This window comes from Protopterus annectens, chromosome 4.part0 (genome assembly GCF_019279795.1).
Source record: "Protopterus annectens isolate FY-2018-M chromosome 4.part0, PAN1.0, whole genome shotgun sequence".
NCBI classification, from domain to species: Eukaryota; Metazoa; Chordata; order Ceratodontiformes; family Protopteridae; genus Protopterus; species Protopterus annectens.
In genome coordinates, this window is record NC_056733.1 from 462860870 (window position 1) to 462878800 (window position 17931).

Consider the following 17931-nt stretch of genomic DNA (forward strand, 5'->3'; position numbering starts at 1 on the left):
AAAGACTGGTGTAATGGTGTCGGCTGCATGTTTTATACCCCTGACGACCTGACGTCCTGGAAGAAGGGACAGCAACCAACGCAGGACCCAAGACTTTGTTAATCAGGCCGACTGAGAGCTACCTGCAAGCAGATAACCCAAATGTAATGACTGCAACAGTGAAACATGAAGAACATCCAACTGCTGCCTCAGCTATTCCTACAAGGATTTTTTTTCCATTCACCTAACTGCAGCCCACACATGCCATCACTCTGCCTCAAAGGTAATGAAAGACATCTGGGGATAGCACCAAGAAATGCAACGACTATGCACGGTTTTCTGAAGATCGTTCGGATGGACACAGTCAAGAGGATCCAAATCAGAAATGATTCTCTCTTGGCCAGTAAAAGACATGCATGGTGCCTTTTCTGTTTATGGTGATCCAAAAAGACAAATGCTGCACTTAACCCAAACAGGAGCAGAATTATAATTTGTGTTCTTTTCTATGGAGTCGTATAGAATTCTTCATATAGATAATACTAAAGAACCACTGAAGTCCTTACAAATTCAGGATATCATGGCCCACCATATTAGATGCACTGTGAAGCTGTCCAGTCTAGTCACTCTCTGAATACAGCAACAAACTGAAATATGGATAAAACACATCAAGACCTATGCTTTTTTCTTACCAACGAAAAATATCAGGGATAAACTTTTTTTAACTTAATAAAATGAAAAGTACTGAAGACACTAGGGCTTAAAATTCACAAAGGGTACTCTCTTGATGGTGATCTTATGGAAGCATGGTCAGGAGAAAGCTCTAAGTGCAGTCTATGAGGCTTTACCAAAGCAGGACTGTCGATGCCCTCAATGGTAGGAATGTTTAACAAAGACCTACTCAGTGAGACTGACAAAGTTTTACAGTTAAGCATATACAAAAAGCAGAACCTGCGGTATTCAAATGCGACTGCAGCATACGGTAATTGTTGTGGTACCATTACCGCAAAGGGAAAAAGTACATGCATCTTTCTAATATACAGATCTAGACATATTTCACCACATAACAGTTACCTTTTAGCTGCAGTAATAAGGATGCAAAATTGTCTCGTATTCTCTCCTGGATTTCCACAGTCTCTTCTGTAACAAAAAAATTATACCATAAGTATTTTTGATTAAATTCTTTTACATACATTCATATCATGAAACCATTTGCGTTCATATTTTCTTACCTAAATGTAAATTGCAATTACAGTTTCTAGGTTTCTGCAACCGCTTAGCAATACAACTAACTATACATCAAATTGGCATTTTCAACTAGAGAGACATACATGACTGCACACACATCTTAAGTTTCCACCTTACCGAGACACCTTAAAAACAGTAAGGAAGTACAAGAAGTTCAAAAGTGATGACAATCAGCTAGATACTTACTGGTTTAAAAGTGTTAGCACAATTCATAGATCACTTTCATGTTTTCTTAACTAGAAAATGTAAGTAAGGTAAAGAAGAGAATCACATTTTCAAATGAACCTACAGTATAGACTAAATAAAGCACAAGAGCCTCTACACAAATGAAACAGAAAATTTCAATTTGCCATATCTTCAACCACCTATCAGTGAAAGAATAAAGAAAGCATCAAAATATGTTCACTATCGCAACAAACAAATATAAAATAGTTTTTTTGGCATCTGTGGCTTTCTGAACCTCCCCATCAGCTGATCTTAAGGCCTCCTCATGCACCACATTTAACAAACTCAACTTAGTCTCCCCAAACTAACGCCAACCAAAGTTGAGAGCTGGTGATAACACTGAGGGCTTCTTGGGGCAGCATCAGACTGCTGCCCAGAGTATCGTCTCTCACTCCCCTCCCACATGAATGTAATGGACTGCTACAGTATATTATCCATTCCTCTGCAGCCAACTTAGCCATAGCTCTGCTCCCCCTGTGCACACTTCTTGTCCACAGCACCCACCACTGGGGATCAAACCTCAGGATGAGCACACCCATCCTCATTGCTTGTGCTGTCAAATTACCTGATCTCCTATTTTAACTCAGGTCACCCTGGCCACACATAGGGCTTTCTCTCTCTATGCCACTGATGCAGGAGTCACAAGGAAAAACAGCAAGGTAAAAACTTAAGAATATCTTAATCTGTTAGTTACACATAGGAGGTTAGCAGAATTATTAATGTGTTTACCTTACAGACACAAGGTATAGGGTTTGCTTCTCATATGGGGTAAATGGACAGGCTTAAAATGGCTCACAAGGGCAATCAGCCTAGTACAAAATCTATGAACCTATTAAATTCCAGTCCACATCAAGGCAGCGTTAAGCTTCTTAATAAAGATAGTCTCTGATGCCGTTAATGAAATCACCTAGCAAGACATTTGGTCTCAGACTCTCAGTTCTTTGTTAAAACTTCCTGCCTTAAGCCTCCAAAAGGGCACAGATGACATCCCTTCCCTACACTATTAAGTGTGGAACTCCAAAGAACTTGGTCAGTTATGCTGGATGTGGTACAGACAAATACAACAGAGATGGAATAGAGATACGTGAACTATGACTTTCTCTGAACGATTGTTAATTAAATCAGCTAAAAAACTGCCACATACATGGAAACCACAAAATAAAAGAGCTAAGAATGAGATACTTCGAAACCATACCAGATAATTATCTGGTGTAAAGTGACCAATAAAACAAGCTAAAATTAACATCTACTGGAAACTAAATTTAAATACAGTGCAAAAAAGGTTCTAGCAATATTTTGTTTTCTACTTGTATTTCAAAAATGGTTTCAAAGCAGAGTTAAAAGTCAAAATGGGACATTAAGTAAATACTTTTTTTTCCGATTCCTTCTTCCCCTGTTCCTATCACACTGTTACATGACAGTGTGTGCTCACCGCCATTACTAAGTTGAACAACAAGGGCCTCTCCATCTTAAACACCCTCCCTCCATTCTGTTTAAGAAAAAACAGGAATATGTTTTTCACATCCTTAGCCACACAGGTACATTTTAGCAGGGACATTGGAATGTACCATTGTGATTATGCATTATTCGCATAAATAGTGAATTGCTGTACTACATGTAACAGTCAGTGTGCTTATTGTTAGTGAAAGCACAGTGTCCTCCTATAACACTGAGTTCACAACTTTTAACAACAGTGATTACATGATTAATTTGTCATTTTCTCCCACTTTGGACTGTTCCCTTCACCCTTGCAAGCAACCCTGCACTCAGGTTGCTAGGAATAAAATGTAACTGAATGAAAACAACCATACCTCTCAGCTGTGCATATTTCTGCAAAATGTCCAGACGTTTGCTTCATATTTTTTGGTGTGTTTCTCATATAACTGCAGTTTTCTGACTAATCATTTGCAAGTCATTGAGAACTGAGGCCATAAAATAATGAAAGTTATTTGAGTTTCAGACTTCACAGCTTTCAGAAATTTCATGCGAATGCAAAAACCTGTTATTTTATCAACTTTCTAAGTTTGTATGAGCAACATTTAAAAATTGTCCCTATTTTTGGGCCTTTGTCTGCCCATTATGTATGGCTTTGTTCAGATTTCTTGCTCTACGAGGTTGACGGGTATGAGGACAACTTACAGATTCCTAATGTTTTGCAGAATTATACTACTTTAAAACTGCACTACAGTAACTGCATTCTGCTGGAATAAAACCATCCCTTGTACTTTCAAAGCATGTGTTAGACTCACTGCTCCTGTTACACAAACTTTAAGCACGGGAAACTTAACTGATTTCTTACCTTGGGAAAGCAATGTAAAGGGTACATAAACACGTGATTATCTTCCACTGTCCAGGGTAGGAAAGTGTTTGCACTTTGCTCCTTTCCCTTTACACAAACCACTTCCTCCTTAAAATGCATACTTGCCTTTTAACTTCCTCACACAAACCTTATTCGTCCTAATAGTCATCTTCCATATTACACACGCATCCGCACTGCATTTCACCCTCATTATCAATTATACAACCATCATGTTTACATTCTTTCCACATTTCCTTCAGCACAACTATTAGTACCATTACCTCACTGCCCTACTCATTCTCCTCTTAACAATCATTCCATTTCCACACCTCTCAATCTCACCACTCTCAATTTTCCTTCAAGAGGTTCCTCTCTACATTCACTCATTTCACCCAAATATTTCACATTTTAATGTTTACCACTTTATTCTCTCTCGTCTCCTTCATAATACCAATTTTCCATTACTACCACAACAGACATATTCCATAGAACCTCAAGAACACCCTCTGACAAGGTCTCTAAGATGGCCCCACAATGAACAGACTGACCACCTCTCCTAATGCAAAGACAAAAACTGAGAAGAGAGAGGGACTGAAACTATAAATCTGGTTAAAATTCAGTAACTGGCTAGTAATTACACTGCCTGTACAACAGCAAAGAAGAAATCTGGAGAACCTGAGAGAAAAATCAACCTGAAAAACAGAACAGAAACTCTGGCTGAGAAGATTCCTGCAGTGGGTTGGTACAGGAGGTGGCTTCCAATAATTTACAGGAAAAAATAAATTAAATGTTTTCAGAAGTAATTAAAATAAATGAAACACTACCAACGCAAATAAAGGATGGGAAAAAAAGATGATGCTTTAACTGGCTATCTGGATGTATTGATAAAACTGCAAAAAAAAAAAAAAAAAGCTGAGGTTCAACTAAAGAAAAGGCTGGCAGAGTATAAAGTTTCTCAAGAAGAAATGTTTAGATAAAGTGCAGAGTTAGGAGACAGCATGCACAGAGGAAACCAGATTTAATGCTGCACTGGAGAAAGTGGCAGGCACATACTATATCAATTTTATGAAAGTACAAATAGGCAACTGGACTAATGTTTCACAGCAAGACTTGTTAATTGAAAGGGCACACTGTATGTTACACTCCAAACCTGCTTCACAGTGCATCAGCCAAGACCACTACTAGTAAACAGAGAAAGTTACTGACAAAATGCTGCAAAAAGGAAAAGTATTAAAAATCAGAGATGAGTGTTTGTGGAAAATGATTATTCAGAGTACATGAGACAGAAGATAAAGCAAGTTTATCCCAGAAATTGGGGAATACTGAAAGGGCAGGTGTGATGTTCAAGTCGTCGTATCTACCGTCTTCAGAATATTTTTTTTCTTGGAGGTTCAACTTCATTTTCTTGATGCAGAACAAGCTAAGGAGGACAAACTTTAACCAAAAAAGAGAGAGCCAGCAAGCAGCAATAGATCCTACTTTTCAACCTACTAATAAATCCCATAGTGAGACTTTGACAGTGAAACTTTTTACATTGCTTCAAAGCAAAATGCTTGAGGTACACAAAAAGCAAAGGAAATGGCAAGAAGAATAAAGATTACCTTTGACTTGAACCGCAGACCTGTGTTAGAGATGGAGGTGATCAAGACCAGCAACATTGAAATTAATGAATAAACGGGAGATCAAAGCCCAATGGATATAGGAACAGAAATTTGAAATATATGGTTTTGGAAGAAAAAGTGGCAGAGACAAATTCTGCTGACTTTGTTAAACTTGTGTGTGAACTGCAAAGCATATACTCTATGTCATTAATGTTTAGAAGGGCACTGAAGGGGATGAATAAGTAATTAAGTAACAGCTTTTGTTCTTATTAATATTCATATAAAATTCTTAGAACGTAGACCATGTTACATTGCAAAGCAGTTTTGCATAGCATATATGAGTATGAGTGTATTGTTTGACTACAGAAGGAGCTTCCCTTTCTCCACGTTCCTCAAGCAATTCTACTATATGGTATATCCCTAAGGGGGGAATGGTTAAAGGATTGCCCTTCTCTCAAACACCTAGTTCACACCTCCTCTTGTCCCCCCCGATCACTAAAGTCATCCAACAAAAAAACTACTAAAAGTAACCAAATCCAAACAGAGATTCCCCACTCTCAAAGTATCTAAATTATGGAATTCCTTACCAGAAGCAATACCAAATTCTTCAAACACTTCCAAATTCAAACTACTACTTAGGAAACACCTAACCAACAAATGGCTTTGCTCCTGTACAAAACCAGGCTGAAATGTCTCTCGCAACCTCTAACACTTTCTTAATTTATTAAGTACAACAAACAGCAAGGTATAAGCCCAAAAGGAATTTAATAAAAGGAATCTGTCAGTAGCACCAATAAGAGCACCCTAGTGCCTTGGCTTCACAAAAGCCTTCAAGGAGTACCATTAGAAAAAAATACAAGCCTAAATATCCAAAGTTACCTCAATCATTAATTAAACAATTAACATTCATTATTTTAAATTATTTCTTAAAGAAACACTGCATTAAATCAGACAATACATTTCCAACAGCAGTCTGTATTCAGACCCTGTGGAATTAAAGTGCCATATTTTAAAATAAATAATGTTTCTTTGTGCAATAATTTATTTTTAACTAATTCATTATGACTTGCCATTTGTTCCAGAATAGTGGCTTTTAAACCAAATTGGCTGCTATTATGAAAATGTTTATAATGTTGTGCCAACGGACTTTCCACTTTTGCTAGTCTATTATCTCTTAAGTGTTCAATTAACCAATTCTTGAACATTAGTTTAAGTTTGACCTATGTAATACTTTCCACAGCTAAATGTTATAGCATAAACTACCCTCTCCGTAGTACACTGGTAGTTACCTACTGCTTGAAAATGTATCTGATTAATTTTAGGAAAAGTAGCTACTACAAATTTGCATGCTGTGCAATTCCCACATGGTTTCATTCCTTTCACATGAACTTGTATTAACAAGCTCTCTTGTGGTTTTTGAACTTGGTATGCACCAGCATATCCTGTAAACTTTTCACACTCTGAAATTAGAAAAAATAAATTTTGTTCAAAGAGTCCATTCAATTCATGAAATCTCGACAAAAACTTCCAGTAGTGTTTAATTACTTCCTTAACTTTCTCACTCAGTATATTTATAGGTCATAACTACAAAAAAATTAGTTTTCTCCAAGCTTTTGATATTATCTTGGTTGCCAACATAAGGCACCCCCCCATTTTTTTCATGTCCGTTGCCATATCATATACCTCTTATTTTAACACTATGCTCCACAATATATCATATCTTCTTTCCACAAACATATTTGCGGTACATAATAATTCTTCCTCAAAATTGTAGTCCTTGTTGCATATTCTGGAAATTTTTAAAAATTCCCCATAGGGGAGGGAATTCAATGTATGCTTGCGGTGACAACTGTCACTCATCATAAATTGATTGACCACCCCAAATTTTCTATATAAGCTTGTCTTAATTTCTTCACATACTACACACCCTCTAGGGCAATGTCAAGAAACAAAATTTTATTGCCATAACTCAGTCCATCAAATTGTATACAAAATCTGTTAACTTGTAATTGTACAACAAATTCTGTTACCAGTTATATGCCACCTTCACACAAGAAAATCAAATCATCTGTATATGTGACATAAAACTTTGCATATTTCTGAAAAAATAAATTTGTATATATGTAATCTGATTCGAATCTACCCATAAACAAATTTGCATACATGGATGCAAATGAAGCACCCAGGCTATACCTTGTAACTGATGGTACAAGGTATCTTCAAAACAAAAAAAAATATTTTCTAAACTAAATTTAACTAAATCCATGGTATAATGTGCTAATGGGCTGTCACCTAAAAAAATACCAAGAGCTTCCATACCATGCACATGTTTGACATTAGTATACAAGCTCTTTACATCAATAGGTATCCAATACATATTTTCTTTCCATCCCATTCCTTTTATTTTTTGTAAAAAGTCAAATGAATCCCTGATATAAGAAGGAAGATTCACAACTTCTTTCAACAAACATTTGTGTAATATTATCCCCAAATTGTGCAACAAGCATTTCCTAGCAGACACAATTGGTTTTCCTGGTGGATATATTAAATTTTTATGGACTTTCAGAAGACAGTAAAAATATGCTAACTCAGTATCTTCATTTAACATGTTTCAAAGTAAAATGCTTGAGGTACACAAAAAGCAAAGGAAATGGCAAGAAGAATAAAGGTTACCTTTGACTTGAACCACAGACCTGTTAGAGATGGAGGTGATCAAGACCACCAACACTGAAATTAATGAATAAATGTGAGACTAAAGCATCAAAGTCCAATGGATATAGGAACAGAAATATGAAATATATGGTTTTGGAAGAAAAAGTGGTAGAGATAAATTCTGCTGACTTTGTTAAACTTGTGTGAATTGCAAAGTATATACTCTATGTCATTAATGTTTAGAAGGGCAATGAAGGGGAAGAATAAGTAATTAAGTAACAGCTTTTGTTCTCATCAATATTCATATAAAATTCTTACAACGTAGACCATGTTATATTGCAAAGCAGTTTTGCATAGCATATACGAGTGTGAGTATATTGTCTGACTACAGAAGGAGCTTCCCTTTCTCCACGTTCCTCAAGCAATTCTGCTATATGGTATATCCCTAGGGGGGTGGTTAAAGGACAGCAAATCATCACAAACAAAAGATCTCTTTTCCAGACACCTTGAGAAGATCCTCTCAAGGTTATGAGATTACTTCATCAATTCTATCCTATCCCTGGTACACAACAGTAACACCCCTCCATCTTTACTTACACATACTATTGACAGCCTCAACTCCTCCTTAATTAAACCTATCCAGGCTAGCACCATTAAGAAGCTACTGTCTAGACTTAAGCCCTGCTCAAACACCGCAGACCAACTTCCTACTGAAGCCCTCAAAACAGCATCAGATGCAATCTCTCTCCCAATCGCCATCCTAATCAACTGATCTACTACTGAACAATATATACCAAAAACTTTGGAAATCTCTTTCATCATCCCTCTACATAAAGGTGGTGCATTAACAGAACTCGGTAACTAAAGGCCAACAGCCATTCTCTTCCCCTGTCCAAAGATTTTGGAAAAAATGCATACATACATAACTACTCCAACATCTGATAAACAACAACCTTCTATCGCCATCTCAGCATGGTTTTAGGCCCAAGCACAGTACTACCACTGCTAGTCATTTTTACCAATTCTATCAACCAACTTAAAAACACCGGCATCCATGTATCCTCCATCTTTGACATGTCAAAAGCTTTTGATACAGTTTCACATCAGAAACATTTGAACCAGTTAGCCTTTTTAAACTTATCCCAATCTACACTCTCTTGGATTCTAAATTATTTATCTGACTGTCAACAGGCTGTAAAATGGCATAATGAACTATCTTCTCTTTTACCCATCACTGTACCTCAAGGATCCATACTTGGTCCACTACTTCTTACTATTTTCACAAATAAGCTAAGCTCCTCTAAAACCAAACTCATGCTCTTTACCAGTAACAAACTAGAAGACCACCTGCCCTCTTCACGACCTCTTCCTCTAATAACACTATAATAGAACTAGTGGAAGCAGGCCAAGCACCTAGGAGTGACCATACACAGCCTTACATTTGACAAGCACCTTGCAATAACTATCAAAAAGGTGCACATCAAGCTTGGCTACTCTACAGATCAAGCCCTACCTGACTGACTCCAGCAGAAAGGCCATATCCAGAACTCGCCTTCTTTCCACTCTATTATACACTTCCCCACTTTTCACAAATCTTAGAAAAAATTACTTTAACAAACTTAAGTCCTGTTATAATAAAATAGCAAGATTCCCCTCTAACCTTCCATACAGATTCCACCATTACACTGGTCTACACTTACTAAAATGGCTTGAACTTCCCAATCTAATATCCTTTAACCAATTAAATTTTAGTTATACCATCTTCCACCATCCAAACAACTGCCTTTCTCTCAAACACCTAGTTCACTTCTCTTGTCCCCAATCACGATGGTCTTCCAACAAAAAACTACTAAATGTAACCAAATTCAATAGCAGCTACAGAGATTTCCCCACTCTCAAAGTATCTAATTTATAGAATTCCTTATCACAAGCAATATTACATTCTTCAAACACTTGTAAATTCAAACTATTACTTAGAAAAACACCTAACCAACAAATGGCTTTGCTCCTGTACCAAACCAGGCTGAAATGTCTCTCTCAACCTCTAACACTTTCCTAATTTACTCTGTTCAGTTTTACCCCTATACTTTTATCCTAACCCACGTTCAATCCAACTCTATTTCCCTGTCACTCATATTAACTCTTTCCTCATGACTACAGTTCATATTACTATTTTTTTTCCAGTTTTTATTAATGTCATTTCTTATACTTGAATTGCATTATATGCATTATGTATACTGAATTGTACACTATGTATTATGTAATCTGTTATATACTCCTTTTTACAAATTCTTAATGTTTTTATTTCTGACTATTGCTAAACAGTATTTCTTTTCTGTAAGTTTTGCTCTATGCAGCTTTTCTCCCAGGGCCTCTGCTGAAAATGGGCCATTGGCCCAGTTGGACATTCCCAGTAAAAAATGTAAAATAAATATAGTCAGGGATATTATAAATGTGAGGTGGGGGAGTCTTATTAATGATTGCTGTACATGTTAAAGATGTTAAAAGTACTTTTTTTTAGCTGTACGATGAACATAAAGCCTGATCAGAAGCATGCTAAAGTTAATATAATGTGATCCTGGGTTGCTGACATAGGGGTGGGGTGGAAGTGGACTAATATATGTAATATATGTAATTTTCACTTTTTTTTTTTTTTTTTTATAACAAGAGTGGCTGTCCCAATTACTGTCCTTGGTTTACGCTGTAGACTTTTTTTAAACAAAATGATTTTAAAAAACTAGGCAAAATTATGAATTGCGTTAAAATGGCAGGCTTCTTTTTGCACCCGCAAAGTTATTAGCTTTTTTTTTTCCTCATTAGTGAATACTCTCAGTGGGATACTAGACGTCTGTAGGTGCAAGAGGTTAGTCATGCAAGTCCATACACTGTGTTCTAGTAAAATTTACAATGATACTTTCATGCTTCTGGAAAGTTATCAGCCGTTTTCTTTTTCATTGCCGAATGCTTTTACTTGAACAGGAACTGTCTGCAAGTACAGTCAATCACTTGAGTTATGAGCACTCTGAGCTGACAGAATTTAATATTTAAAGGTACAGTGGGAAGCAGTTCTGTGAAAAATAAAGTCTGAAGTAGTGGGAAGTGAATAAAGCAGTAGTAAGGCTCTCCAGCAGTCTTAATACTTCAGTGTATTAAATAGAACAATGCACAAGTTAGTTTATTTAAAAGTTGCCAGTGTACTTTTTCTTAAGGCTGAAAATTAATGTTTACTGAAAGCATGCAAGCTGTGTTTCACATCTGGGAGGGGAACAGAGATAAGAAAATACATACAGCAATCAATATAACAGGGAACGCATGCTATAACATGCACTTCAGCATGGGTAATCTTGATTTTAGATTAGGCAGTGCCTGTGGGTATACCCATTTATTTGGGGTAACTGCTCTTATCTGGACAACTAAACTTCATTTGCTGAAAATGTGCATAGTTCTTTGTTTGTTCCAAGTTAAAAAGGTACGGGGGATTCTGAAAATGTATTGTTTGTTTTGAGTGCTTTCATTGAATCAAAAAAATCTTGAAAAATATGAGATATTTAAATGAAAATTAGAAGCAACTGCTTAAAAGATCAGCCTGCCAAGTATTAGCATGTGGATGTAAACCAAATGTTGAGAATACACATTCAAATTTGCTCTCATGTATAATTGGTGGGAGTAATAGCTTGCTAACACCACGGTTACTCTGTCCAGATTATCAAGGAATGTAAATGGCCTTACAGGTATAGACAAAATGCAAAGACCACTGAATTATAGGTTTTCTATTACAAGTTCGAAGCTTTACTTAATTGAATAAGTAAAGCTCGAACTTGTAATATCGAAACCGTAAATTGTCGAATGGCCGATTTAACCCAGGGAAACACTTCCCTTGGCCGTTCTGTGGAGTGTGCCCGTTTCTCCAATTTGGAGCGATGTCGGAGTTGGTATATTTAGGTAGGGTGGGGTGTGGGGGTCGAAGCCCACCACTTGATTTTGGATATAATTTTTTTTTTTTTTATTTGGCCAAGGGAAGTGTTTTCCTTGGTTGAATCAGCCGTTCGACAATTTTATCTGTTGATATTACAAGATCAAGCTTTAGTTATTCGATTAACTAAAGCTTCAATGTTGTAATATAGATGCAAACTATATTAAGAAATGTGACGTGCAACTAGCAATGTTGCAGGAAACACATTTGGATAGAGATGACAATGTGAATTTGACAAAGAAACAATTACAGGTTGGACACTCAGAAGAATATCAGGGACAAAGGAAAAGGGGAGGTGTAATAATACAGATTAATAAAGGGACTCCAAAAGTAATAATCGGGAAAAGAATTGTATAGTGCCTGTCATAGATGTCGCTCATTTTAGTTTACTATTGAAGATGAACAGGCAGGGTAGTTCGTTTATACGCTTTATTACACAGAAACATCAGGATGGATAGCAGTAATACAAAATATAAACAAACTGATTAATTGACAGACTGCACAGACATACATGCTTGCATATCAACAGCTTATTACAAAATGGCAGTCACGCTCGCACGTGCTCAGTATTTATACACATGTGCAAGCCCATGGAAAGCTTCTTAAAGGTATACGCACATATCGATCTACATCTCCCCTCTTTAATAAATTGCCCACAATAAAGTGACATTTGAAAAAGACATGCAATTGCATAGACAATAAGAAACAGACCACTCTTGTGTCCAAGTTGCCATGTATCTGGAACATGGTCTGGAAATGCGACCTGATCTAGTGATATAGCAATTAGAACTGGGTTTAGCAACAGGGACAGTCATCGGTGAACAAACAGTTTCAGGAGTTTTGGGAATCTTCTCAGGAACGGGGATATTTACTGGAACATCCTCTGGAACTGGAACGCAGGATAACTCACTCTGAAATTTAGAGTCTTTCGCAGGTATGATACGCAATAGAGGCTCAGACACTGGGACCAAATTTTCCAAACCTGCTTAAACTCAACTCCTTGTGATTCCACAATGTACGACCCTGGCTCTGAACTTGAACTCTCCACAATTCCAATCCAATCAAAAGCTTTGGACATCTGCATCCTCACCATCTCCCCTTCTCGTAATGGATTGAGTGGTTTGCCGGTCTTATCACAATAAAACTTCTGGCTTTCACTGATCTGTGGTTCTTGACACTTGGAACCAATAGATTACTGCTGATTGGTAACGTGGTTCTGGTTTGTCTCGACAGAAGTCTCTGTGCAGGTGAACCAAGATGTTTATCACAAGGAATATTTCTGAGATTCAGGAAAACATCAATTTTCTCTCGTTTTGACTTCTCTAGTAACTATTTCGCACTTTGAAGTGCACGTTCTGCTAAATCATTAGACTGTGGGTACTTCACTACTTGTAACATGAATAAAAAAGTACTAAGGAGGCTTCTGCTTGTGCACAGTTTTATTTTTGTTTTTATTTCATCGTGCCTTTCATTAAAGAGTTTTTATTCTGGACAGTGTGTGTCTGTGGTGGTGCGCTCAGGAGTTTTAGTCACTTTTCTCTCTTCTGACCTGGGATGTCTTTAGCAGTTACAAGTACAGCTCTGGTTTTTACTACTCTTCAGCAAATTTTTTGAACTGCTGGCTTGTAAACTGTGTACCACTGTCAGAAATAACTTTGTGCGGACTACAATGGACTGCAAAATGACACTTCAACTTAGTAATGGCAGTACTGGATGCTAGATTAGGAAGTAGGTCAATCTCAAACCAATTTGAATAAGAGTCTACTAACACCAATTAATGTTGACCATTCCACTCAAAAATGTCTGCAGCTACTGTCGATCAAGGTAGTTCAGAAATCTGGTTTAGCTGAAGTGGTTCTTTCTGTTGATGTGGCTTAGATTACATACAGAGAAAGATGAAAGTACTCTCTCTCTCTCTCTCTCAATGTCCTGTGGTTTTTGACATAAATATTTTCGGTAATTGTAGTAGTGATTGGGCCATTTATATGGCCACATGCAAATGTGGTGCATTCTACATTGGACAAACCTCGAGGTGCATCAGGTTACGAATTTCAGAACATTACAGTAACATTAAACTAAAAAAGATGACTAATGCTTTATATAAGCACCAGTTGACACATCCATCTGCAATATTTTCGTTTACTATTATTGATGTAATTCAGGGTGATCGGAGAAACAAAGCTGGTTGGCATGGCATTTTAAACTGTAAAGAAAAAAAGTGGATTATCAAGTTGGGTGGGCTTTTCTCCCCCGGGCTTAATGAATATTTATAACTATTCCACCAATGATATCCTTTGTCTGTATATTTAAACAGCTTGTAAATACTATTACTTTTGAATACACTGATGAAGGCTGTGTAATCTACCAGCCGAAACCGGTATGTTTGTATTTGCTGTGATGCCTTAATTTCAATACAAAAATATTTTCCATCACCATTTGCTGGCTCCATTTTTTTGTTTTTGGCTGTGACACAGAAGGTCAAAATACTACTTCTCTCGCCCTTCTTTTGGTAGAATCTGCTCCTGGGTGGTCAAGATGCAAAATGGTAATATACTCTTGTTGCAAGGACTTTGGAACAATCACTTTTAGACCTTTCATGACGATACCATTGTCTGACAAAATCTCATCTCTGTAAGGAAGATAAGGTTGCAGGTCTACTGGTAAGCAAGACTGCTTTGACAGCCAACCTTGACTGATAAAAGTGGTTGAGCTTCTGAAGAACTGGATCTGAAGCTGTGTGACTAAGCTCATCACGATGTGTGGAAGAAACATTTCTCACTTCCATGACTTCAAAATCAGGTTTCTCATTTTCACGCTGTTTAGTGGTATTTCTGGGCATTCTGGATAATGCATCAGCAAGATAAAGAAGTTTGCCTTTTGTGTAGACAAGATTGAAATTATACTTCTGCAATTTCAACATTATGCATTGCAGTCTGGCTGAAGCTGCATGCATAGGCTTTCTCAAAATAGTGACTAGAGGTTGGTGATCTGTTTCAATTTGAATAGGTCTATCATAAATATAATCATGGAAGTTTGAACATGCAACCACAATTGTCAAGAGCTCTATCTGTGCATACTGCATTTCAGTCTGGGTTAGAGTTCTGGACCCATAGGCTACTTGACCTATCCTCTTGAAGAATGACTACACCAAAACCAAACTTCGAAGCTTCACAAGAAATACTAAATGGTTTGTGAGCATCATAGTATCTGAGGGTTGGTGGACTGGCAATTTTCTGTTTCAGGACCTCAAATGCTCTTTGGTGTTGTTCCAACCATGACCAGGATACATCTCTGCGTGTCAGCTTTCAAAGCAGTGCTGAAAGTTGGCTCAAATCTAGAATGAACTTGCCTAGGTAGTTAACCATACCAACAAAATGTTGTAGGGCTTGAACATTGTCTGGAGCTGGCATCTTAAGAACTGCTGTTTGATTGCAAGGATCTGATTGTAAGCCTGAACTGGTAAAATAAATGACCAACATAATTAAAAAGAAGTTATGTACTCACCATAACATTCCATCTGAGTAGGTACTTCATTTGTCTGCAACCTGTGGGTATCGGATCCGAGCCGGCAGCTTCACAAGCGACAAGATCCGAGCTCCTAGCTCCTCCCCCTACCAATAATCCCCTGCCACTAACTGTATTACCTCAGATCGATTTTGCCCAATCTAAGTCATAACCTCGACAGAGGTATACTGAAGACCTAACCTCAAGACAGCAATATTTCAGGTGACCAGAAAATACCCGAAAAAGGGTTAGGGGGATGGCAGGGGGGGATGGTTGCAGACAAATGAAGTACCTACTCAGATGGAACGTTATGGTGAGTAGATAACTTCTTTATCTGAAGTAGTTACTTCACTTGCTCTGCAACCTGTGGGACAGAGTCCCCAGCTACCTAGACAATAACCCTGGGTGGCCTTATGGAAGGATATTCCGAAGCACCGCGGAGCCAAAAGAAGCCCTACTTCTTGATATCATATCCAGTTTATAATGAGAAATGAACGTATGAGAAGAGGACCAGGTAGCTGCTGAACATATGTCGTCCAAAGGAACCCTGGACCAGAAAGCTGCTGAGGTGGCGATGGACCGGGTAGAATGAGCATGTATTCCCATAGGAGCTGGTTTGCCTGAAGATACATACCCCTGAACTATACATTGACAAATCCAATTTGTTAGGGTCACTTTAGAAATGGCATTTCCCCTGGCTGATTTTGCAAAGGACACAAACAACTGATCAGACTTGCGAAAATCTTTAGTTCTGTGCAAGTAACAACGTAGTTGCCTGTGTACGTCCAGTCTGTGCAATATGTAGTCTCCCTTATTCTGAAAATTTGGAAAGAACATGGGCAAATTGATTGATATTTGATTCCGAAGCCACCTTAGGCAAGAAAGATGGATTAGTCCTGAGAGACACTATCTCTGTGAAAAATGAGATAAGGGGGTTTCATACACAGCGCTTGGAGTTCGGAAACCCTCTTAGCAGAAGTAAAAGCTACCAAGAAAGCCGTTTTCCAGGACAAGAAGTTTAAAGGAATTGAGGCTGAAGGCTCAAAGGGTGGACTCGTCAGGGCTTGCAAGACTAGCGTCAAATCCCATGGGGGCACCACCGTTTTCACAGGAGGTTTCAAGAGAAAGATGCCTCGCAAGAAAGTTTTGCATAACTTTGTGGATGCCAATGATCCTAGTCCATCTCCCACATGAAAATGGGAAATGGCTGCTAACTGCACCTTAACCGTAGAAGCACTTGCTCCCTGCCGAAAAATCAGCGACAGGAAGTCCAGGATTGTTGGAATAGGAACTGTAAAAGGATCCAGGCCCTTGTCTGTTGCCCAGATGGAGAAGCGTTTCCACTTGCTATTATATATCTTCCTGGTAGCCGGCTTATGAGCCTCTACCAGAATGGCCTTCACTGGTGATGAGATATCGGGAGTCCTAGCCATCAGTGGAACTGGATCAACCAAGCCGCAAGCTTGAGGTTTACCAGGTTCGGGGCTTGACATCCTGCGGGATGTGACATCAGGTCTGGAATGGGTTCCAGTATCCAAGGGGGAGTTAAACTGTGAGACCGCAGGTATGGGAACCAGATCTGGCGAGGCCAGAATGGGGCTATGAGGATAACTCTGCGCCCCAACCGAGAGGCTTTCTGTATGAACTTCATCATAAGCGGAAGGGGAGGGTAAGCATAAAGAAGACCAGGAGGCCAAGCATGAACAAGAGCGTCTCTGAGAGTCTCCCCCTCAGGGGGAAGTATTGCGAAGTACTCGCTGCATTTTGTGTTTAATGGAGAAGCAAAAAGATCGCAGCGAGGCCAACCCTACTTACGGAAGATCTGCTTTGCAACTGATGGATTGAGAGACCACTCGTACGGAGTGAGAATTATCAGTTTGTCCGTTAATATGTTGGACCATCCCGGAATGTGCTTTGCTACTAGAAAGCAGTTGGTGGATATCGCCCATTCCCACACTCTCATAGCCTCTTGACAAGGGGGATAAGACCTGGTTCCCCCCTGTTTATGTACCAGACTACCGACATATTGCCTGTATGGATTGCAATAGTCCCCAGAGGAAGAAGGTCGAGGAGAGCTTGCAACGCTAGAAGCACTGCCCTCATCTCTAGGATATTGATATGCAGAGCGGTCTCTAGGGAAGTCCACGTGCCTTGGACGGTTCTGCCTGAACAATGCCCCCCCCACCCGAGGCGAGAAGCATCCGTGGTCAACGTGGCTTGGGGCGGGGGAATCACAAAGGGTCTCCCTTGCCTCAGCTCTCGAGAGTGAAGCCACCAAAGAAGGGAATCCCTGCAAACTCTGCTCAGTGGAATCGGGGAGCTTAACGGGTGGAGTAATAGCGACCACTGAACCTGGAGGGTCCATTGTAAAACCCGCATTCGCAGGGGTGCATGAAGGGATAGACCGATTGCCGCTGCCATAGACCCTAGTGCCCTCAGGACTAACTCCGCTG

General features: G+C 38.7%; 1 protein-coding gene across 1 annotated transcript in view; it reads right to left on the reverse strand.

Annotated features, from left to right (window-relative positions):
• NAA25 (N-alpha-acetyltransferase 25, NatB auxiliary subunit) overlaps window positions 1-17931 on the reverse strand; it is a 3186723-nt gene that overhangs the window by 277482 nt on the left and 2891310 nt on the right. Inside the window, exon 20 of the mRNA XM_044069750.1 lies at window positions 1051-1116. Within this exon, the coding sequence (XP_043925685.1) occupies window positions 1051-1116 (66 nt within the window). The remainder of the gene's footprint in view (window positions 1-1050; window positions 1117-17931) is intronic.